This window comes from Nilaparvata lugens, chromosome 5 (assembly GCF_014356525.2).
Source record: "Nilaparvata lugens isolate BPH chromosome 5, ASM1435652v1, whole genome shotgun sequence".
NCBI lineage: Eukaryota > Metazoa > Arthropoda > Insecta > Hemiptera > Delphacidae > Nilaparvata > Nilaparvata lugens.
In genome coordinates this window covers 25,224,385-25,250,743 of record NC_052508.1, presented here as the reverse complement: position 1 = coordinate 25,250,743, position 26,359 = coordinate 25,224,385, and the positions used below count along the sequence as shown (strand labels likewise).

At 36.2% G+C, this 26,359-nt stretch overlaps 1 protein-coding gene across 1 annotated transcript in view; it reads left to right on the top strand.

Annotated features, from left to right (window-relative positions):
* The window catches only part of LOC111046674 (out at first protein), a 215,574-nt gene that overhangs the window by 99,127 nt on the left and 90,088 nt on the right, over positions 1-26,359 (top strand). Inside the window, exon 2 of the mRNA XM_022332278.2 lies at positions 20,856-20,969. Within this exon, the coding sequence (XP_022187970.2) occupies positions 20,856-20,969 (114 nt within the window). The remainder of the gene's footprint in view (positions 1-20,855; positions 20,970-26,359) is intronic.

Below are 26,359 nucleotides of genomic sequence, written 5' to 3'. Positions count from 1 at the left end.
TTAAATTGTAATCAGGATAGATGGGATGGGGATTTGTTGAAATTGTGGGGATTGTTGGAGGATCATGCAGGGGATAAAAATGTCATTCTCCTAGGTGATTTTAATTGTAGAATAGGCAATAGTCAAATTATTCCTGATGAATTAACAGGCCCTGGAGTTAGAGTTAACAGCAGTAGGGAATCAAAAGATTTTACAGTGAATAGAAGAGGTAGGACAGTGTTAGAGCTTTGTGAACGACATGATCTTATAATAGTAAACGGTAGATCAAAGAGTGACTTGGAAGGGGAATTTACTTTTGTTAGTGGCATGGGGGCATCTGTAATTGATCTTTGTTGTGTATCTGGGAAACTTTTAAATTTAATAAATGATTTCAAAGTAGATTCAGTTATATTTTCAGACCATTTCCCTATTGAGTTACAAATTGTTAGTTGTGAGCTACGTAAAGATGAAACCCTCCTGGCGCCTCTACCTAGATATAGGTGGGTAGAGAGTGAAAAGAAAGCTTATGAAAGGCGAATAAGAAGCAAATTAGAGAATTCAGTCATCGATGTTAATAATTCTGAAGTAGGTACTGTACAAGTTATGAACGTGATAAAGGAATGTATGAATGGAATGAATCATGGGAGTAGTATGAATGGAAAATTTAAACAAGTTTGGTATGATTGGGAGTGTGAAAGAGCAAGAATACGTAGTTTTAAAAATCTTAATTTATTTAGAAGAACCAATGCTATTTGTGTGAAAGATGCGTATTTAAATGCTAAGAATGATTATAAGAACCTGTGTCGCAATAAGAAGAAGATGTATTATCAGGATATGTGCAATAAGCTGGCGAACATTAGGGACTCTAAAACGTTTTGGGACACAGTAAAAATCTTTAAAAGCGATAAGAGAGTAATGAATAAGACAATAAGTGCACAGAACTGGATTGAACATTTCGAGAATCTTTTCACTCCAAATAAAACCGCAATGTCTATAGATTATGTAGTTCCGTTTAGAAGAGATGAGATTCTGGATGGTTTGATAGACATGTCGGAAATTAAAGGAGCATTTAAGAGATTGAAAGATAACAAGGCGCCAGGAACAGATGGTATCCCAATAGAGTTTTTCAAAAATATGCCGGATGAATTAACGGAGAAAGTTTGTCGTTTATTTGATCACATATTGCAGAATGCGGATGTACCGGCAAACTTCAGAGAGGCTGTAATATTCCCCATTCATAAAAAAGGTGACACTTCAGAGGTTCAAAATTATAGGGGGATATCATTTGTTAATGCTTTTGCGAAGTGGTTTGCTACAATTTTACTGACTAGACTAGAAAAATGGGTTCAGTTAAATGATATTTTGTGTGAATACCAGGCTGGTTTTAGAAGGGGTTATTCTACAGTCGATAATGTTTTCAATCTCTCTAGCATAATTAGTTTAAAATTGATGAGGAGGGGGGAAGGTATATTTTTCTTCGTGGATTTAAGGGCCGCGTTTGATAAGGTGGATCGAAATGCCCTTATCCATAAACTGTATGATTTGGGTGTGTCCAATCAGTTTATAAGAATAATTCAGCAATTGTACAAGTCTACAAAAGCTAGTATATGGTGTAGTACCGGTACGAAAATGACTAGTTATTTTGAGACACTTAGCGGTTTAAAGCAAGGATGCGTTTTATCCCCACTTCTGTTTTCTTTGTTTATAAACGATTTATGTGATAATATGGTGGAGGGAGTGTGGTTAGACGAGCTTAATATGAAGGCCCTGCTGTACGCCGACGACCTAGTACTCAAATCAAATCAAATCAAATAACTTTTTATTCACAAAACATAATACAAATTCATGAAATTCATTAACACATTTAACAGTGAATTCACAAAGACTTGAGTCTGTGAGTGGAGAGTGAGTTCTTTCAAGTTGATTGACATTATGTTCTCATGTTGTACATATAATTAAAACTATTTCAATTGAATCAACTAACATTCATCAGCAAATCGACAATATGAATTGCACACAATGAAATTCCATACTGGTAATAAGTATATATAGACAAATATATAAATAGTAGCTTAAAGGCTATAATTAATCATTATAAATGGCAAATTCACTAAGTTCTGAGTAAGAAGGCGGATTGAATCAGTTGCTCTGCAGCATCCCTGCCAATTTCTAATAACCATCTACTCAAATGTTGCTTGTAGGTGTTAATACTGTAATTTTCAGACTGTTTTAAATGATTGGGAACGTTTCTATATAATATATGACATATGTATTTACTATTATTTTTAAAGCAGTTATGTAGGAGTCGGGGATGAGCAATACCAAAGTTAATTAGATTTCTTGTATTATGATTATGAGCTAAATTATTGAAAATGAAGTGTTTGTTGTAGTATATGTAATTCATTAAAACACGTATGTAAAGCTGTCTAATATTAAAAACTTGAAACTCTTGGTAAACAAGATAAGATGGGTAGCGATTGTCTCGCCTGAGACATGTCTTGATGACTGCTCGCTGTGCCACCGCCACCGGCTCCAAGGCAAACGAGGAGGCTCCACCCAAGCTATGACACCATACATAAGAACTGACTGGATATATGCGTAGTATGCCACCCGCAGTTGATGTAAAGGGAGGACCTCTCTTAGCTGTCTGAAGGCATATATCATTTTGCGCACTCGCTGCTTCAGTGAAATAGCTTGTGGAGCCCAGCTTAATTTGTGGTCAATCAGAATGCCAAGGTACCTGTACTGCTCCACTCGCTGCAATACCCCACAGTCACACGTAGTGGACTGATAGTCATCACATGAGTGGAGCCTGAGGATCTCCTGAACTGGGCAACTGTTTGATTTGAAATAAATAGGCAAATACTTAGTTTTGTCAACATTCAGAGTAAGTTTGTTCTGGTCGAGCCACTTCCTGACACCAAAGAGATCCTTGGTAGCCTTACTGAAAGCATCCTCCCAGGTAGTCCCAAATGATACAACTGCAGTGTCGTCTGCAAAGAGAAATATCTTGCTATCTAGGGGAACTTTACTGAGGTTATTGATGTAGACCAGAAAAAGCAAAGGGCCTAGTGTGCTTCCCTGAATCACACCGTAATCTACATTATACATATCACTGGAAATATTATTAATACAGGTGGTCTGTTTCCGTTCATGTAGATAGCTTTGAAACCATTGCAGTGTCACACCTCTGATCCCACAGCATTCCAATTTCTGCAATAGTTTTGGTCGGTACACAGCATCGAATGCCTTGGCAATATCAAGGAAGGTAATAAGTACATTATTACCTTCGCCCACCTTTTGCACTATTTCGCTGGTGATATCGAACAGAGCATTTGATGTATTCTTGTTTAATCTGAAGCCATACTGATTGGAAACTAACAATTATTTGATTCTAAATAAGACTGTAATTGAATTTTAACAATTTTTTCAAGAATTTTGGAAAATACACTTAACATGGAAATGGGCCGAAAATTATTGATTGAAGATTTAGAGCCGGATTTAAAAATGGGAATGACCTTGGCAATTTTGAATGCATTTGGGAATTTGCCTGTTCGGATACTTTCATTAATAATGTGGGAGAGAGGCTCGATCACAGCATTTATGTGTTCTTTAATAAATTTAGTATGGATGCCATCCTGACCCGGAGCAGAGCCTCCCCGCATATTCTTGACTATTTTAAAAATATCAAGTCGTGTCACAGGTTGCAACTCAAAAGTCACATCGGTAGAATGATCTACATCACTCACCAATAGTGGACCACGCTCCGGAATTGCACCCGCCAAGCGAGCTCCAACATTTGAAAAGAAATTATTGAATGAATTACTAATTCGCTTGATGTCCGACTCTGATGGCACCCCATCCCCGTGAAACTGTGCCAAGGGGAATCCCCCAGCCACACCCGGCCTGCATGCCAACTCATTTACCACTGACCAAAACTTTTTAGGATTCCCTCCTGCACTATTAATTTTTTCCTTAAAGTAGTTTGTTTTTGCATTTCTGATTGTTGAATGTAAAATGTTCCTATAAGTGCGGTATTGCTGACGCAATTGAATATTGAAAGGTTGCCTTAATACCCTTTTGCTTAATTTGTCTCGGAATCTAATAGAATTAACAAGGCTCTGAGTTATCCAAGGTTTTATTTTCCTGTTTTTAGCTGTTACTGATTTGATCCGTGTATTGCCTTCTATCGCTGACTGGACAACGCTAATAAAAGTATCAGTTGAATAATCAACATCATCCCTTACATCAGTTACACAGCCCCAATCAGTTGACAACAAGGCAGCGCCAACGGCATTCCAATCAGTAACCCTGTAAGTTGGTGGATCTCTCCCGTGACTATGCCCAAGATCGTTGGGCGCTCCGCCAGAGCTAAGTTGAACTAATATGGGATAGTGATCGGTAATTGATGATTCTATAATAGCAGATTTTATTTGAAGTTTTTTGTCATTTTTCAGGAAGAAATGGTCTAAACAGGAGTTTCCCGCGGGACGTGTTACCCTGTTGATTAAACTTATAAATCCCAACTCATGCATCATATCAAGGTAACAGTCCTGTGGGGAATTCGGAGGAACATTCAGAATGTTAATATTGACATCACCACAGAATAATTGTAAATGATCCTTACCGTCTATGTTAAGAAAATAGCTCTGAAGCGCCAAAACAAACGAATCGAGACAAGAGTTAGGGCTACGATAGGCGGACAACAGGTGGCAAGGCACGCCGTTCAGATTAAAGGTCAGGGCTAGGCAGTTGGCGACTCCCCCCAGGCACAGCTGATCACAGGAGGTAACGGCCAACGAATCATCAATGTAGACCACAACACCGTCATTCTGATTTAATTTATTTGTTGTTCGAAAATAATTATATCCAGGGAGCTGCATCACAACATCATCATCATCCAACCAGGTTTCGGTTAAAACAATACAACTCATGTTCAACATAAGTTAACGGATTTGTTTTCAAGGGGGAGAGTGGAAGAGCGAAGGATAGGCAAGTAAGAAGAAGAGAGTCTTCACAAGAGAGTGGGGATTAAAGAGTTGTACAGACTAAGTTTAATACGAAGTTTATTGGAAGTTCATTAGTGGGACGCAGATCGACACAGGCTTCCAGTCGCAATGGGTCGACACTGAGGAAAAGAAAAGGACGGAGGATCAGAATGTAAAGAGGCGAACAGCTGGAGGGAGAAGAGTAGGGGAAGGAGGAAACGTGAGACGACGAGTTCAGCCTTTTGCACAATCGTAAGTTTTCCATCGACTCAATTCTACTCTGTAAATCCCTCTATAAATGACTACATTCGCTCGATAACCCCTTCCTTAAAGGAGAAATACCCTAACTCCGCGCTAACATCCTTTTGTCCTCACCCCACGAATTGCAGAAGAACTTCAAAGTTCTGAAATAGTTTTAATTTGAGTAGTTCTTGTTCTCCATAGTAAATGAATATAGAGAGACAGTCTTCAATAAAAAATAGCGTAATTAGTTTCACTGATAAAGATGCAAAGAGATGGATTCTTATTGAATTTAAGAGAGATTTACGCCCTCATATAAATGGCGAGGAGCTATCCATCCATTGAATATTCTATTATTATTAGATATAGTCAACAGATAGCAGCTACTTGAGTCGATCTACTTCACTCCATCGATAATATAGTATGGATTCAATCCATAATTGAAATTTATCAGTATCTCTTTGAACATGCAGGTTGGAATTAATGAGTATAAGTATATGAAGAGATATCCATACTCAGAAAAAACATGGACCACAATTGAATCAACACTCACAAGATTTCCCATTTTGTTAATCACATTACAACTAGTCACTATAACCATTAATTTTCCGTTAATATATCTAAATTATTTTAATACCTGTAAATTCCTTAGTTGATTTCTGTAAAATATAATTAAACTACATTCTTTTAACTCAGGGCATTTGCTACTATCATATTTCCTCATGTAGGAATATTATATTATATCTTTATTTCCAATCCACTAGCCCAACTCTAACTCAAAGGATACAAGGAGAATATATTCCATTTCACACGAATTCATACGACTATAATTGAACAGATTCGAGAAGCTTACATTTTTTACTGAATAAATTTTCACTGAGAATGGGATGCTGCTTGGACTGATTACAGTTCGATATTAAAAATTTTAATGTTTTGAGAATTACTCTAAAGATCATTGGAAGAATAAAACAGGGATATAAATCGTAAAATTGGAAAATATTTATATTTGTCTCCATTTTTGACTACTTTCTAACAGAACTCACTCCTAAATGAAACTCACTGAACAGCTTCACTATAGTGAAGTCCACATTATAATGGTAGTGTTTGATTTGCAATGGTATTGCTATCCTTGTCTATCATTCAACAAGCGGATAGCGCTATTTCTTTCTTGCTTTGCTCTGTTGCCAGACTTGTCTTTTAACAATGTAGAATTAATTAATTAATTTACAGAATATTTCATCTCAATTAAAAATCATTATTAAATTATTGAAAAATATAATTTCTTGCCTGAAAGAATATAATTGATCTTTTTAAACGAGAATGAACAGTCAATATTACATCATCAAACCTGTCAGCTACCGTCTATAAGCTACCGTCTAGCCAGATACTATCTAGAAGACAGAGGATCGGCAACGTTGTTCTCCTATTTTTCTTCACTGCCATTATAACGTGGAGCTCACTATAGAATAATATCATGAAAGTCTTATCACGTGAGCTATAACGACAGCATTTTATTTCAATCGTTTCAATTATGAGCACATACAATTCACAGAGAAAGCTATTTTGTCCCAGAAATGTCTCCCATTTGTTTTAATTAAGCACATATCTTGCAGCATTAAAATATTATGGGACCAGATTATGTCTGGTGATAAGAGGAATTGTACAAAAGGGGAACGAAGAGCTTGTGATACCTGGGTGAAGAGATGGAGAGAGAGAATGCATGACAGAAAGAGTAAAGGGAAAGAAAATTCAACGAGGGATAGACGAATAGTGAAGAATGGATGATGGGAAATAATATGTAGAATGCAGAGGGAAATAATGGAACGACAAGGGAAGAATGAGTGAGAGCCAGTAGTGAAGTGGCAGAGAGAACGTGCGATGGGTGGAGAAGTGAGAGGGAATGAGTAAGGGAGCAAGAGGATGAGAGTCTCGGCAGAAGCGTTTATTCAAGAGTGGCCCTTGGCTTTAGTTCCTCCCGTGGATATCCCACCTACTACGCAAGCTGTGGTCTCCCCCAAGGCCACAAACTTCCAGTGGACAAACATATCCCCGGCAATTTCCAGGTACGGTGGCATGGGGGTACTGGGCGAATACTGCCCTTATTTGCACACAATTATTTTCTCTTGTTTCCCTTAATGGAACCAACGGTGGCCACCGTCTTGTCCACCCTTGGGCAACAGGAGCTGGCTTGGACTGTCTTGTTTAATTGATAAAATGAGTAGCACATAGCGACAATGTGAGAGAGTAGGACAGTAATGGTGTGGGGAGGTGAGTGCGAGTGCAATGTATACTCAAACTCAAGAGGCTAAGCTCTGAAATCGAGATTCAGATGTTGCGTTGTTATATTCAGGTCATCTCACATCTTTTGATAATGGAATCATCAAATTTAATCATTCAAATTTGTGTAATCATCATTTTGGACCTGGAAGCATTCATTCATCTACATCAAAGAATGCCAATTTGAAGCTGTAAGAACCGAGTATTAGTAACATAATGTTCTAGATTAAATAATATTCTTAAAAGATTTTGAAAATAAATCTTGGATTATAACTAAGATGATATAACTTAGATATATACTCAGATATAACTAAGATGATAACTTAGATGATTTTAAAAGTAAAACAATTTTTTCCAGCATTAAGCTTACAAACCTGTTCCGGTTTCAATTTACAAGATTTTTTAAACAAAAATATACAATTTTTTCACATTGAATCGCAGTTTTTTCAATGCTCAGAATAAAAACTAATTCCATTAAAATATTTTATTCAATGAGATTATCCTTTCTTTTTTGAAAATATTTTGATGTGTGCTTCCACCACTCATTTTGTCTGTAAATTCCATTTTAGAATCATGAATTGCAGGATCCTCCTCTCCTATCAACTTACATTCAAATAACAAATCGGAGTCAACGTGACGAAACAAATATTTGAAGTCACAGCATAGTGGTATTTTGAATTTGAGTAGGATCACACCTTCTGTCAAATAACCCCAGTATTTGAAATATTCTGAAGCTAGTATACTTTTACTCACCCTTTGTATAACTGTTTTTATAAACAAGTATTGATATTGAAGGAAGGAAGGCACCGCTCCTCACTCACAGGCTCTTGCCCATATTACGAGCCTTCTCCACACATATTATATTTTTTTTAATTGTATTTTGTGAAAGAAGAAGAAATAAATCAAGGGAGGAAAGAAGGATATCGAACAGTTTTTGAATTAGGAGTAATTATCCTTGTTTGTTCTGAGATCAGTTCAGTGAACCTCAAGGCGAAACTCCATATTAATCCATGTGTTTTTTGTGATATGATATTCAAAATCGCCTCACTGTATACTGATGTTGGAGACTAATTTTATCGAATTTCTGGAGAAAGGTGTGTTGAAAACAGTCGAGCGAATTCGATGAAACACAAAGGAACGCTATCGATACTGAATGATGCCTAATAAGAGGGGAAGCTGGAAAATACTCGAATCTAATTGGTGTCGATTCTGCTATTTGAATTGAAATTTCCAGACGACTTGTTTGCTCGGCTCTCGATAATCCTTTTCAGTATTGCTGTAGTGGATTTGTGAGGGCTGTAACTAGCTGGAGGCTGGCTGGAAAAGAGATCCGGGTTGTTGACGCTGTGAGTATCGATGCAATGGCAACAGCAGCAGAGCAGCAGTCCTAATTAGGGACTTGCATTGCCCCGCGAGGTGCAAAGCAAAGCCACCTTTAATGAGGTGTACTCTGTATATCTGAGGCAATGTCAATGCGAATGCTGGCCTGTCTCCCGTCATGGCTCATTCATTATTCGAAACACGTTATAATAATCAGCACCTATATATATCTCACTTAGCATTCCCTTCTAATTAGCGCCTTGGGATATTGATAGATCTGTAAGCTTTATTTCCAGCTGCCTCATACAAAAACCTTATTTTTGTTAAGTATTTCAGAGCATTACTCGGTAATACATCATGATTATCTTGATCAAACTGCGTTCAATTCATCAAGTATTCTTTACGAACGAATGTGAACCCAGCTCAGCATCATTTGTGAGAACGAATTGGTCCCCAAGCTAGTCAAGCCTTTTCATTCCCCTAATCAATGTCATATCATAATTTTGCCGGATTGTTAATCAATTGAAGGGTTTTATAAGTTAGTAAAGATTTTTTTTCTTGTGATATTGGACACACTTTTATGAATGAATTAATTATCTTGTTCATGTTGAACACTCATTGTAATTATTCCATAGTATTCGTCTGGTCATTTCATTTTGATTAAATATCACAAATCTTTCTTCTATAGTTAATGAATAATTACTGAAATGTCCAATAATTGATTTGTCCTTGATAGTTAAGAATCGTTTGTAGTCGTTAGAATCGAGTTGTACACAATGAGATTATATCAACTTAAACCAGGACACAATGTTAGATACACTACCAGTTGTAAGTTGTAGTGAAGCTGTATGTAGCAGCTGACCTGCTTCTTGGTTGAATTGGTGCGACTACTCAGACAATCTCGTGCTATCCAGCTAGCTTTGCTTCTTTCGCATTCTTTGCGCCTATCCTTAACGTCTCTGCCTTCGCCCTAATAGGATTTAACTCTCCAGGCGGTGGTTTAAAAGGATTAAATAAGTAGCAGAAGCAGGGAGTGATAAGGGAGGTCTTGACTGCCACACTAATCTCGATTACACAGCCAGGCCAGGCTATTGTCTAGGATGGATCTCTCGTACACGTTCTCTCTTCTATAGTCTCACTCTCTCATCCGCTCTTTGTTACAATCTTTCTCTTATTCTTCTCGTTAAATTTCTCTCAATTCACGCACTCTCTCGCCTATTTCAGTTATTTAATTTTCTTCAGCTTCTTCTTATTAAAATTATGCAATCTCATCTTTTTTTTCTTTGTCCCTCTCAATTATAATTTCCCACACTCTTGTAACTTCTTCACAATATTATACACTTTCAAATTTCTCCCCTTATTTTTATTCTCCATTCAGATAGTTTCCAGTTCTAAATCTTCCACTTCATCTTCCTTGAATATTTTCTGTTGTTTACTTTCTTCTTCATTTATCCTCCCCCCGTTCTCCCTCTGTTTTCTCCTCTTTGTACCTTCTCTGAATCTTCCACTTATTTTTCTTGAATGCTTCCTGTTGTTTATCCTCTTCCTCTTCACCTCTTTCGCCTCTTTCACTTCTTCACCTCGCTTTCTATACTTCACATGTATCACCCGACACCTTTGGTTTTTCTTAGACTAGATTCTGTTTCCTTTTTTGAATTCCACCTGCATTTCATCCCCTTTTTTCCACGATTTCTCCATTTCCTTCCTCCTCCGGCTTACATGACTCTCTGCATGATACTCGAACTTTCTTTCTCCCCTACTCTCTCCTCTTCTTCCTTTCCACTCTATTTATCTGCTTCACTCCCTTCTCACCTTCATTTCTATTACTAATCCACTCCTCCTCACCTTTTTTTTCTCTTGTTCCACTGCTCTTCAAATGTATCCTTCTTATCTATTCCCTTTGCTCTTTCTCCTACCTCCTATGCAGTAGTTACTAAGACACGCTCCACATTGCTGTTTGCAAGTGTGTGCATGTGTTGGATGGAAGCTTGTTGGAAGAATGATCCACAAACAAACTGCATCACGTACTCGTAAACTGGCATTCTCTTCCTGTCCTAGATCAAACACTTGCGCGGCTTTTTCCTCTTACCCCATCTTTATCTTGTCTCACCCTTCACCTACTCCTTCCGCACCATTGCCTCTCCTTGCTCTTCTCATCCTGTCACCTGCGGCCTCCTCATGACGAGCATCCTCCTTGTATTCAACCTCTTCTGAACCATTAGGTTGGTATCTTTTCGCGCTTTTGTTTCCATACCGTTGGAGTGCTTTATCGTGCGTCTGCGTGTCGGTTACCCTGCACATGTACGTGTCTAAATTCGCACTCCAGTGAACAAGTTCGCCTAACCTAACCATTTGTTGAATAATATTTTGAAATAATAAATAGGTTACGGTATTTTGCTTCAGGATAAGCTACAAATATGTTGGAGTAAGGTTGAGGATTTACTTATTCTGATAACAGTGATTTTTCAAATATGCTATTGATAGATTTAGGAAGTATTCTCCCCACACATACATCATGTGATATATGAATACCAAAGGACTCTATGTTGGATACATCAACTTCGTCATAAAGAAATGAATGTGTTGATGCTGCAACTGGAAGGATGCAAAAAATAATTTTTGGAGTAATTCTTCTGTGAGTTTTCGCAGAAAGGAGATCTGTTTGAAATAATCCTTGTATGGATAACCTTCTTAATTTTAAATTAATTGAATCAAAATCGATAGAGCCGTTTTCGAGTTCCGTCGGAGAAACTTAGTCCTTCCTCCACAGGTATGTGTACCTCCTTCTTCATCGATAAAACAGAATTTTTCCTAAACAGATAATATTATAGCAAATCTACCATGAAAGCAAACTTTTAATTACAAAGTTCTCAAGTTTTCTCTAATGAGGAAAATAAATCGCCAATTATCCAGTGTCATCAATAAAAGCGCTTTTGGCTATCGGTAGGCTATTGGATCGCGTTTTCTGAAGCAGAGTAGACTTTTCTGTTTGGAATTTCCCAATCCTCCCTCATTAGGCGCTAATTGATCTCTGCTCTAAGCGTGTGTAGGAGGACAGAAAGAAAAACTCTAAAACGAAATTTTCCGCCCCGAAGCGAAGAACTTGCAATGAAAGGCGAAATCATCGGCTCTTGCTCTTTAGTCAATCGTTTTTTCGTTCTAATTAATCTGCTTTTTTCGCATTCCTTATTGGCCTTTGACTTGCTCTCTCTAAATCGATCAAGTGGAAGAAAAACTTTTAATAGCCGTACGAAGTGAAATAAATGATGAAGAAAGAGAGCTGATGAGCAGTAGCTTTTCTTTTTTAACGAAGGAAATGAATCTCAACTTTGTGAGAGTTCCCTTCCTGAGCTGCTCTACATTAACACAGATCATCACAATGTTTCAGTTGCAGTCATCTATTTCTATTCAGAACCTTTTAGTATTTTCTTTATCACGGTACCTCAAGAATAATCCACCCTTTTGGGTAGTTTGGCAGTGATTAGCAGAGGCCGTCATCCTAAATGGAGAACGCTTTTGTCGAACTGGAACATTCTTATTTGTTGTAACCTTCTCGAGCCTCATTCAATCAGAACAAAGAAGAACATGATCACTGGGAATTTAAAGAGCGTGTGTAATTGATAAATCTGCACGACCAATTGAGGGTACCTTGATTATTGTGTTATTCAATATCATGAAAAACAGTAGATATTTGGATACATAAATAATAAATAACTCCCACTCAATGTCTCCAGAACTCAAGGAGCTTCTAATATTTGAAAGAAGAAAAATTATTTGTTAGAATTCCAAGTAATGAGACCTACCATATTTTCCTTTTCCATTTTCATCTATTGAATAAATTTGTTTGGATCTAGTCCAATTCCTCATTTTTATTCATCCATGATTAAATCTCTTTATCGAATTTCAATCTCCTTCTTCAATTCCTAAATATATTCTATAGTCTTTTCAACTTTTCCAAAATCTCTCTCAAATATAAGCTCTCATGTTCACTAGAACATCACCTGACTTTCAACTATAATATACTGAGGTGTAATTAACTCTGATTTGAAGTAATTCTTATATACATTTTTTAATGTATCAATTCTATACGTGTCAGATCTTCTCAATCAGTTAATATCTTCAAACATTCGTCAAATCCGCATAGCCTCTTGGTCTGAAGTATCGTATATTTAGTCACATAGACTTAAAACCAGAAAACAAACATAATCGTATATCTTGAAAATGTTGACTAAGTCATCGACCTCATCCAACTTCTCCTTTCCATCAATATTTTTCAGCTTGGAGGGGACACTCCGTCAAGTGGAGCCGTTCTTTGGAAACGATTGCTCGTGTAGAGTTTCTCACCCCCAACACTCGCTCCCCCTCCCTTCATCGACAGTGCTGATTGAACTAGTCTTCCCCAATTAAGGCTTCAGGAAGCGCTGATCGACATAGGGGCAAAAATAGAACGAATTGTGCTTTGGCTCTTGTTACACTACTACTTGTTCCTATCTCGAATTGGATCTACTCACTCCGTCCTTTTTTGGCATGTTCATAGCTGCGTCCCGCTGTCTAATTTGGCAACCGATGTTCACCTGTACTTTCTCCTACTCTTTTTCTCTTAGATTACTCAATCAAGCGAGGATTCTCTATTACTTGATTGTAATAATAATAGAAGGCAATTTTATGTGCGATAGAACGGCTTAAGCCTTTGTATTTTGGAGCTGTCAATGAAGATCAATTAATGTATCAATCATGTTAAAAGTGTCAAGAATCTCTTATCTGGCTTCTTGCAAAGATTTTATTTTATTTTTGAATAAATTGGAATGTTCAAAGAAGTCGATTCTATTGGTCAAACGGTTGCCTATTGTGATACATCTTTCAAGAGGTGATGTATAACTTCCCACATGGGCATGAAACTGATGGAAATCCCTCAATTTTTGTTAGATAAGATAACAGTTGATGTTAGATAAGATAAGATAAGAGTTCTTTATTTATGTATGTTACAATTTCCACTGGCTTATAGGCTACATTAATTTATATGAAATGACAGTATTGCTAATTATTCAACAAATTCTACAAAGTATGAAAAATTGATCAATGAGAATAAAGATTGAATACAGTATGAGATAATATAATATTGTGATGTAACTTCATAAATCGACGGTGTTTAAACAAATAATTAACAACAAATGATCGGGAACACCGGATGTACAATATTGATCAAATCTTTCTATAAAAACGTTTTACGGTGCATATACGTAATTCAGTTTTACTAAGTCGCATCATAGATAAAACACAATAGACAAAACTCGTGTATATTCGCTCAGTGGTTGCATCAAGGCGAAAAATAATTATCTGGTATCAGTGATACGATATTCTTGGGAAGATTGTAGATTGTTATTTGAGTTTGGTTTAAATCAGCATTAAAGAAATTTGCATCATACGTACCTTTTCGTCGAGAATTGTTACCTCTAAAACTCTAGGTACTTTAATATTACGTTTTCGAACGAGCTAATTTAGGTATTCAACTGTGTTAAACCGGTTTTCAATTCCGATATGAATGAAAAATCCAAGTATAGCAGAATAATTCTCTTCAAAATTTTATCCCGGTTCAATTCTTCATCGTAGTAAACGTTTCACTAAGTAAAATTCAAAGTTGTCCCGCTGTTGACACCAGTCTATTTATGTATAGACTTGTGGTATATTTATTATATTGAGAACAAACATCTAAAATCCTTTGAAATTTGAAATAAAATAGTATTATTATTGAGTTGTCCTGCTATTACCATCACTTCGAGTACGTTTCCTTCTCAATGTTATTGAAAATGTTCAAACTTTGTTTTCTCAATCTAAAACAGCATTTGGACCTTACGGATTGATTTGCTGATTACATGTCTCTGCTTTCTTTTTGGTACTACATTTTCAAATTGTTTTTACGGGAATGATTTGTTGAATTTTTTGACGTAGATAAATTCTGGCACTCGAGGTTCTACCATTTTAATGTACGAGAACATAATTTAAATTTTGGTTCATAGGTGTTGTGAATTATCCGAGCATTAAGGACAACACACCTGTAGTTAACATACATTATTATAGGTAACACACCTTCAGTGTACCTGTACACATAGGCCTCATCAAAGTTGGATTTTAGAATCAATGAATAACTTCGTATTCATTATAACTATTATTGGTAACTCATATTCAATTACTGTATGAATTTGGTGGAAATTCCAGTGAAAATCATGTATTAATCATAAAAAATTGACTATTTCCGTAAATAGCATGCCTTAATACGAATGTTTCATATTATTTTGAGGTATCCTATTTATTCATTTGCATACTAACTAATTCCACTTGATAACCGCCAGAACTCCCGCTGATTGATGTTCATTTGCAATCAGAAATCGTGAGTGAATTTTTAAGTGGCACAGCAGATGGAAAGCGATGGAGGATTTTCTCATTTGTGGGCGGGGAGTGGTGGGGTAAGTGCGTGGGAAATGATATCTGAGAAAGAGAAGCAGCGAAATGAAGGGAATGAGCCGCGGCGACGGGTAGACGGACCAGCCGGCAAGCTTCCGCCATCAATCTTGTTTACCCGACAGTTTTATTTACTTCTGTCCAATTTGGACCGTTCTATTTATTCGCTCGATTTTCGTTCATCTAACCATCCTGCTCTCCGTTTCATTCTCATCTTTCATACTGCTAGCCCGTCAGTATCGACGTCATTCGGCTCACGTCGGCTCTCTCAGTAGTTGAATTCAGCTAGCTGAAAGAGTGTTCCATTTCAATTCTCTCTCAAAAACATGCAGGTACAGAATAAATTGTTGGGAGTAAACATTTTTGCTCACCGATTATTCACAATAGTAAAACCTCTTGTAAAAATAAAAAATAAATCGTTCTAGATCTCATAAATGTTTATCAACCACGCTAAGACACTCTAGCAAACCTTTGTTGAATTTCATTGCTATCACTAATGACTTATGAAGAGAATTCTTGAGAGAAAGAGCAGAAACCCAGAGAACTCCTTCTTAATCACTACTGGCCTTATCACATAGATTTGCTCTGTAATCAACTGTGTCAGTCAAAGCTCAAGTTGTATTTGGATGAGTATATTTTCCCACTTTGAGAGTTCGACACATCGCATAACTAGTGAGAGTGATATCATTTGTCTTCGAAGAGTAAAATTGCTAGATTGGTGATCGAATTGCTGTAAGAATTAAAACTCATTGAATATGTTTGGTATTTGTATATTTTATACAAAAGACTTATCTGATGCTTACCTGACATTTGAGTTTTGTGTGTTGGATCTGTGCTTATGAAAATTCAAAGTTGAAGCATATCTGAAGATAATATACATATTCATCCTGAATGATATGTTAAATTTGTGACAGTAGAGTGGAGTCGCTTTTGGAATTGGAATGAGGCGTAATGAATAGGAGGAGGAGGCACAGCACAGCTCGCTCGCTCATAAATCATAGCAACAACAAGATGCTTCTAATGAGCGTCTGTGACGTGCATCTTCGCCGATGAAGCATAGATTACGTCTGCTGTCTTCCTACCAGTTCTGGCTCAATTCCTTCAGATCTTAGAAAACTGATGAAAGCTGTTCATCAGAATAATCTTTGGTGAAATTTGAAAAACCAACAGTAGTTAGCTATTTTGTTGATGTTTTAAACAATGTGATATCGTTTCAATACTTACATTCAAATACTAAACTTGGTACTGTCGATTACTTGAGATTTAGAAGTGTTTATTTGTAACTCTTGTTTTCCATGTACGGTGTGATTTTTGGTTGATGATGGGTTCAAATTTCGCATGATACTCTAAACTGATCATGTATTAGGTCAAAATGAGTTTCTCTTCTGATAATAAGGTTTGAATGTGAATTATGATAATGACTTTTGTACAACTATATGCGTTCCGATCACTTATTGCAAAGTTTCTCGTGATCAGCTTAAAAATTGTCGTGATATTCTACGAAAAATGTTAATCCGTCTACAAACAATCACATATCAATATTAACATTACATAATATTTTAAAAGTCTAAAATAGGGTTATGATTAAACTTTACTGAAATTTAGTTCATTTTCACACAAAAACTGAGAATTTTAAATTCTCACGGTTGAGAAACTTGATAAAAAACAATAATATCACACTCGAATTACCATCAATTGAACATTTTTTATGTAAATTAAGTATTTCCCTTGTAGGTCCTATTAGAAAGTCAGTGTATTCTATTTCCATTGAATTCCAGCTCCGTTTAAGCCAAGTAGGGAAGCTTTCTGAGAAGCATCTCGTACCAAGCATGTTGTCCGGGTCCGGGTCGAGTATCATGGTGTATTCAGTGTTCAAGAATAAACGGATGTAGATATAAGGTAACGCGAAGGTGAATTATAGAGGAAGAATTTGACCGATCCAAGTTTATTGGTTACAATAATGTTTGTTGCGCTCAAGGAGATCTCCAGCTAAAGCTTTGCGGGAGTGTGCTCAACGGAAATCCAAAACGAGAGGGCGGTTCGTGCCTGGAATTCCCAGTGCCTAAGAAACAAAGTCGAATTGGGTTTGGAATCTGTATGTAAACAAAGCAACTCTCGACAATTTCATCTCATTCAATCTTCTACCTCATCCTTTCTCATTTCTCTCTCTCATTCTTTCCTTTTCATTAAATTTTTTCTTCTCTTCCATCTCAAGCTAAAGCTTTCTTGAAGCGCCAGTCGACTTTCAACTGAAAAGCCAACAATAAGAGAATACTTCTGTCAGGGACTGCGGGCGAAACTTTCTAATAAATTTCAACGAAATTAAAACGCTTTCGTTGTTACAAGTTTACAATAAAAGCTTCCATTCTGTGCCGTGGTTACTCGAACACCGATGCTTTTCCCCATCCTCCCAGACTTCTTCAAACATCTTCATCCAACAGAAATATTTTCTCAATACCGAATCTCGAGTATCGGAAACAAGTAAGGAGTTTATCTGGAGTTATTCGACAATATTCACTTCTCTGTTGTAGAGTTTCAATTAATTTAGAATCGTGGAGCTGAGGCTTTTCAATTACTAAATTTTTTCAATGTGGAATGTGAAACACTACTTGCTCATTCCACCTTTCTTATATTAATCGTCTATTGGAGGAAAGTCACGATATTTCTCCCATTCAAATAGAACAATCCCTCCAAGTTAGATCAATGACCGGCAACTGGTACCTACTTAAGATCTTTCACATAATTTAATTGAATTTAATAAAATCATTAGTTAACAAGGTAACAAGACAACAAATTATTCTTAAAATAGCTGTTTCCATGGAATAAATCATTTTTTGTGTAGTTGAGAAGTTGATATTGTGGTAATTATTCATATTGAATGAAAAAGACTGAGAAATTGTCAAAAAACCACTGATTTATTGATAATTAGAAAGACCGGTTTCGGTTATTACACCATTGTCAATCTCTGATAAACTAAAACTTAATACAAGAGCAGCAGAATTTATACTAGTAGGCGAGTACTGCTATTGGTCGAGGGCATGAACGCCTGCCATTGGCCTAGCTAGACAGTCTCCTCCCACTCAACGGTGTGACAAAATGGCGGCTTAAGCAACAGAATCGCCATGATAATAAAATTTACTTTAGTACAAAATAAGAATCAAGAAAACAAGTGTGAAACGCCTGCCATTGGCCTAGCTAGACAGTCTCCTCCCACTCAACGGTGTGACAAAATGGCGGCTTAAGCAACAGAATCGCCATGATAATAAAATTTTCTTTCAGTACAAAATAAGAACCAAGAAAACAAGTGTGAAAGAAAATTTTATTATCATGGCGATTCTGTTGCTTAAGCCGCCATTTTGTCACACCGTTGAGTGGGAGGAGACTGTCTAGCTAGGCCAATGGCAGGCGTTCATGCCCTCGACCAATAGCAGTACTCGCCTACAAGTATAAATTCTGCTGCTCTTGTATTAAGTTTTAGTTCATCAGAGATTGACAATGGTGTAATAACCGAAACCGGTCTTTCTAATTATTAATAAATCAGTGATTTTTTGACAATTTCTTAGTCTTTTTCATTTAATAAGAATAAATCATTCTATGACTACGATTTCTCAGAACCTTCATAATTAACTACCGGATGAATTATTTGCAGTTCGTGGAATAAGCTGACGTGGGTTGACCCTCCTTACTGGATTAGTGTTGAATGTCTTAATGATTTCGAATTTATTAGGGTGAGAGAATTACTGTATATTTGCTTCTCCAAAATTAGTACAATGTAAAATATTTGTATTATATCAATCGCTATGCGTATCCGTGAGTATATAGTGAGTGGTATACTCATGGTGATATCAGTGATATATTGGTACTTTTCTCGGGCCACTCTCTTGTTTCTCATAGACATAATGAAATAAAAACACACATATATATATCATCAAAGTCTACAGTTTTATTTATCAGCTCCTTTCAGTTTTCCAGTTTCTCTAAAATATCATAAAGTTGGTTGTAATAGTGTGTCATGTAGCTGTGATGAGATAAATAAATCTGATACAATAAAATACTTAGGTTTGATTCTTGATTATAAATTAACTTGGGACTCCCACATAAAGAAAATAAAGATGTATTTCATGTTCTTGATAAGACGATTTTATCAGTTGAAGCAGTTTTTCCCTAAACATTTTCTACGGATTATGTACTATGCATTTTTTCATTCTAAGCTTGTTTACGGAATTTCCTGTTGGGCATCCACTTTTGTTTCTCATTATAGAAGGCTTGTAGTGCTACAGAAGTCTGTAATAAGGATTATACAGGGAGCTAATAGGAGGTCACATACATTTCCAATTTTCAAAGCATTGAATATTCTACCACTGAGACACACTTATGTGCTGAAGGTTCTGTCTTTATTTTATCAATTAAGTGGTAACAGATCTGTTTCAGTATATAACAACGATGATGAAATTTCTGTTGTAACACGGCAAACTACTCAAATGATTGCTAGGCTTCCAAAATCGAACTGTACCACGTTCCAGAGGTGTTTTCTTTTTCTTGCTCCGAAATTTTATAACTTACTACCACCTGATTTGAGAAGAATAAATACCCATAAACACTTCATGAATAAAACTAAGCTTTGGCTATGGCTTCATTCGCCAGTCGAGGTGGAAGGCTTCTTTAAGGTTTTAAGTTAATAAGTTTCAATATATATCCACAAATCAAGTCAACCTTGTATTGACTACTACATAGTCCATCAATTTATTCTGTGTGATACGTTTTTGTCTCGATGATGTCACTAATAACTGTCTTTGTGTTGAATTTATACTACACTATGGAATTGATTGTTATTTTAATTATATTATTTCTCTGTAGATTGATAGGTATTATCGCTCTTCCTCTACAAATGGGTGTAATTTATATTGGTAAATGATACTAAAAATGTTTGTTTTGTATGTATGTGCGAGCTTGCACTCAATCATCTTCATTTCATCTTCATTACATCATACTTAAATTCTAAATCTCTCTTCTTCCCAACTCCTTTTCCTAGACCTACTAAATCTTAAACTATATCAATTTATAAAATAAATAATCTTACTTATAACACTTTGTATCTGACTCCTATTCGCGGACAAAGTCCAGTAACATACTGTACTTTTTGTGAGTATTATCTTGTTCACTTGTAACTTGAATTTGAATTTGGTACAGGTCCATGGTTTCGTAATAACAGAGGTCACATTTTCAAGCTGACCTGTGTGGTCACGAAACCATGGTGAAAATGTGACCTGTTAATCGACATGTTAAAATGGACATGTTAATCGTCGCTCCCGACTGCCTGAAACCATGAGTCATGTTAGAGGCCCTGAAATGAATCAGGTGTGACCTGAAAACTCTGACACCAGTCCTGAGCCAGCCGGGTCACTCTGCATTATTATTAATACTTGAAGTTCACAAAATTTCTGTAGAAAAAACGCTATGTTAATTCGATTCTTCGCCTAATAACATCAATTTTTGCTATTTTCAAGCTAATCGGTTTTCATTCTCATCCAACATAAAGTCAATCTGATCGCTAGAAAATAGAATTGATTGATTATTCTGTTGTGATTGCAGGGTGGCGATGTTGTACAGGAGACAATATCCTCGAACGTGAGCGAGGATTCAGTCACGCTTGAGTTCCAGAGGTCAGATGGCACACTCATCACGCAGCTCGTCGATTTCACGCACGTGAGTTACTTTGCCACAATATCAAGATGGGGAATGCAACATCCTTCTCTTACTAATTACCTAATTAATATGCTTGTTATTGTTGGCTCTTGATTATTATTGGATAACTCATTATATATTCATTCCATTGCCTAGTGGAAATAATCCTCAATATTAATTCCATTCATCAATAATAAAACTTTCAATTAAACCCAATTCAGTTAGGATAATAAATAATTCGCATTTTCTAGCGGATTTTCAATTAATATTACTCTTCTTCCTATGCTCTGAGTTTCACATTACGGTTTTTATTCAATTTCACTCTCCTATTTCTATTCTGAGCTAGGGAAATCCAAAACTCTGCAATGTTCTGCATAAATAATAAACTTGAAATACCACATCACCCTCATGTTAAACTCACTTGATAAATCTAAAAGATCCTCGAATAATTGTTGGATATGCTTCTAGAGAGACTCCCTCTCAGAATCAAAATGATCCTGAAATAATTATTAGATATGTTTCTAGAGGGACTCTGCTTTTATATCCACCATCAATTAATTATTCTAATTCTCTGTTTCCTATATAATCTCTCAACTACTATTAAGGAACTCTTCAACTCTCTTGTTAAGTTGTATTATTAATTGTCAAGTTGTAAAATTGAAAAAAATTGTTGTCAAGACACATTGACCTTGAATTGTTCTATTTCTGATGTATTATTGAGCTGAAGAGATCTGAAGTTTGAGCAATACAGAGTGAATTTCATCAAGCATGGGATGAAATGTGGGAAAATTGTAATCATATTTATCATTGAGGGTTCTGTATCGCATGTGTCTATAAGAAAATGGATTCCCCAAGGACTTCACACCCGTCACCTGCTATAAAAGCGTCATTGGCTGAGCTATTGTGAGAATTATGTTTATTTTAGATACGTCGACGTGACTTTGAAAGGGCCGATTCTGGAAAAGAGTTATGATAGTCTTTACTCTTTTATGTCGGTCAGTGAGCGATCGATCAATGTCTCACTGTCTCTTAAATCTATTATTGCGGTCAAATGGCAAGCAAAGCCTGCGGCAAATCGGCAAACAGCGTAGAAGGTCGCACTTTGATTTGCCGGCTTCATCTAATCGCTTACTGTCACTTCAATTCAATCTATTAATGATTCAATGTTCATTAATGTTTCACTCTACTATTTTCCTCCTCGTTGTGTAGGAATTGGGATCATGCAATCCTCCAACTATTCTCAGTGGAATAATTTTTATCTAGGTAAAAGCTTAATTGATTTTTGAATTTGAAATCCAAGTATCTTGTGTGTTTTCTACTCACTGCCAGCGAAAACGACGTGGCCAATGAGTATCTACTTGATGCTTTCATGAAAAAGTATTTTCGATATTCTCATATCAGACTCATATCGTGAGACCGTTATGAATTCTTCAACAAATTAAACACTGGAACCTCGTTTTTCTAGCGATTTCGATTACTACTGCTAAAATACAGTCGAATCTCTAAATTACGGAACCCTTCACTCACTTCAACATAAATGTCACATCGTATTCTGGAATTTCTACTGGAATTCTTCCCTTAATGTCTAATATCTCTCTACAGTGAAAACTGTTTCAGGTTATAATCAACTTTGTTACACATACAATCAACTGTAATTCTGGAATAGTAGTGAGATGGTAGTCAGAAAACAATGGATTATGCTCGGAATGGAGTTCGCAGTGATTATTGTAGTAGACAAAGGAATTTTTTTAAATATTGAGATGGATGTAATAGATATTGTTTTTCGTTGTGGAAATAAAATGCATTATTCATTTTTCGTTTACAATGATGGCAGTATATAGTGAATATAAGTTGTAAATTCTCTAGAATCAGACCACGTAACTGTTTTATTAAGTCTCAAATCCAATTTGTAAACACGTTTCTCCTGCTGAAGAAGTGGATTAAGTGTCTCATTCATCTGCCTTCCGATGTGATCCTCCCCACATTGCGTACACTGGAAGCAAATAATTCAGAGCTCCGTACGTTGGCTAGCCGCCAGCGCCTTCCGCTTCCTACATCTGCAATTCGCAGTACAAGGGCTCAGCCACTGGCAAACGTCTCTGGCAATCTGGCAGTTGGCCCGCCCTCAACCCTCAACCCCCAACCCTCAACCGCGCCCCTTTCTGCACAACAAGCACCGAGATCATCTCACTGGAGTTGGATTCATGAATTCAATAAACTCTATTGAAATAGCCCGCTGAATTGATCTCTGGACTTCAAACTAGGACTTTCATCTTCAGAAATTAGTAGAGGACGGTGGAATACATTTAGGGCCGTTTGCACAGTGAGGACCGAATACACCGAAACGAGAACTTGGTTTGAACACCATTTGATTTTCAAAAAATCATATTACAAAACCAAGTCAAAATCATCTGACTTAGAACAATCTGCCGTTAAAACTTAGTCTCCGTTCTCGGTGAATTTGGGCCTAAAAGCGTAATCTAAATTCAATCAGCTGGAGGCTTCAATTCAAATTAACCACATAATAACTAATAGTTCTGTGAACAGTAGACCTCACGCAGTATTCTCATCCACAAGTACCTGATTGAAACTATAGACACAGAATAGGTACAGAATGGAAACTGTCAATAATACGCCTATCTTACCAATGCTTTTTACATGGCGCAAATAGTAGACACGACACGTGACCTTAGGAAGTTCCAATCCTGGTCTTCTGATTGGCTCGTGGCAGTGAACCAGATCAATTTATCCAAATCATTAAAGTGATCCGAACCTACCATCAATACTATTACAATGCGGAGCTTCCTAACAAGATGGCGGATTTTTGCATCAGGGTACTAGCCAAGTTTCCATACTGTATGTATACTGTGCTATAGACCTTATGGAAATACAGAAATAGACTGGCTTCTCCACACATCTGTGTAATCACTTGTCAGCTGATTTATGATGAATAATTCTATAGTCTGATTTTTACTCTAATATTGGCGTATGAAGGAGGCTCCTTTTTCCTTTTATATTATCCTTAAAATGCAAAATTTCCAAAAACCTTGTATATATACAAATACGTCGACGCGGAATTTAAAAAGGAACATACCTGTCAAATTTCATGAAAATCTATTACCGCGTTTCGCTGTAAATGCGCAACATATAAACATTTAAAGATTTAAACATTTAAACATTTAAACATTTAACATTTAAACATTTAAACATTTAAACATTTAAACATTTAAACATTTAAACATTTAAACATTTAAACATTTAAACATTTAAACATTTAAACATTTAAACAGAGAAATGCCAAACCGTCGACTTGAATCTTAGACCTCACTTCGCTCGGTCAACAAACTAGACTTGACATGGATATAAACCAGTTTAAAATGAAATTTTCTTTAAACTGGCGGTGTGCAAAAAGGTTGCTGTCACCACCGTATTTTGTTATATCATGAGAAAATAAATTTTTCCTATAGCTACGTTGAAAAGTGGCCATTGCTGCACTGATTACAGAACGCAAAGAATCACTTTTCCGCTCTAGTGCAGGAAAAATTTTTCCTGCACTCCAGATTTGCAACATGGCAACGCAAAATAGTTAGTAGGTTATATGGAGCACCAGTGCAGCATAATCAAAATTAAGTTGGTAACTGTGACTGGTGCACGTTATAAGAATCTTAATGGGGTGGACAACAGTGGATGACAGCCACAGCACATACCACACAGCCGCCATTCAAACACACATACTACATTCTATTTTATTTATTAATAATAAAATTACACAGATTTACATTTGATGAATTTCAGGCAATTTTATTTATATGGCAGCAACCATTCCGCCCTCCCCTACAGCTCGGGCGTAAACGTTTCTTTCGGTGCAGCAAACTGTCACTTTGCGCACTAGTTGCACAAATAACTAGTTTATTTTTGTGATCTTTTCCCCGTGAATCAAGTAATTGTGAATTTTCCCGATCGGAAATTTTGCTTCCACTGAATCAAGTTTCAGCATCAAATAAGTTTTATCACAATATTAATTTAATTAAGATGTATTCATCAGTTCGCATTCTCTAACTTTTTCGCTGAATACCCTTTCATAAGTTAGTTTTATAGAATAATTTCAAATCAACCGTTTCTTGCTTTTGTGATTGAATATCACATCGCTCCAATAGAATACTCTCGTATAAAGGTTGTAGAATGTGAAATGAAATGAAACAAATATTTGGCGAGTTAGGGCTTTCAAGTCCTCTCTACCACTCAACCTCATGTATGCTGTTTTTTTGTTGTCTTTAATCCTTACTGTTTAATACTCACTGTCTACCATATTGTATGAATATTTGAAAAGCGGAAACTGTGGTACGGGAAATCTTTATTACAATATGAGAAGCGTTAACCAGCTACTGTGTAGGACACCAAAGGTGAGCAGGGAAATTTTTAGGCACTCGTTTATGTACTTAGGACCTTATATTTACAATAAATTGCCAATTGAATTGAGAAGGTGTGATTCCTATATTATCTTTTGTGAGAGAGCAAAGAGCTGGTTATTTACAGTGAACGACGTATGGATGGTTAGAAATGTTGTTAGATAATGGTGCAGGTTGAGCTAGCATTGTTCAACGGCACCATTCTCATAAAAATATTATTATTCAATTGAATCACTATTCCACTAAGGCATGTACGGTATTATATTAATTATTACATTTAAATGCATTTCATTTATTCCAGTTTTTGGTTTTCTGGGCTGTTTCAATTTATTTGTTTTTTATCTCATGCGCTACAGGCAGTAGTTTCAGTATTGTTTTAGCAATCTTAATCACCTAGACTAGACTCACAGCTTTTATTTTTATTTTTTTCATACAAGTTTATTTTTATTATTTATTATTTAAGTTGATAATGTTTTTACCTTGTTAATTATACCTTGATTATCTGATCACACAACTGGATACGTGATCAGTATAATTTCCAAGATACTTTTTAATTTCTACTTTTGTAATTTGTAATTTGAGGAGGAAATAAATTCATTTATTCATTTATTCAATTATTCTGGATTATTTCCCTCCTCACTCAAGATGAGTGATTTTATTATTCTCTATAACTGGAGAGATTATTTCCTTGTATGTTTTTATAAATAAGAATATTTTATTTTTTCGTCACTGTACAATCCAATACTCCAATCTTCTGGTTTCCCTTTAACGGTTCGCATGATACAATGATGATATGAGTTATTACTGTCATAGTCTTTTTGGATTCATTTACAATATTGTTCAACCCTTAATTCTAGTACTCAGTTTCTCTCGATATAGTATTTCCTCAAATACCCCAATCCTTCTCTGCTCCTTATTGCAAATCGCTATGATTCAGTGTTCCTATTGGATTGTTGAGATTACGAATTTGGCTTTGATTACTCTTTTGAATTTTTTTTCCGA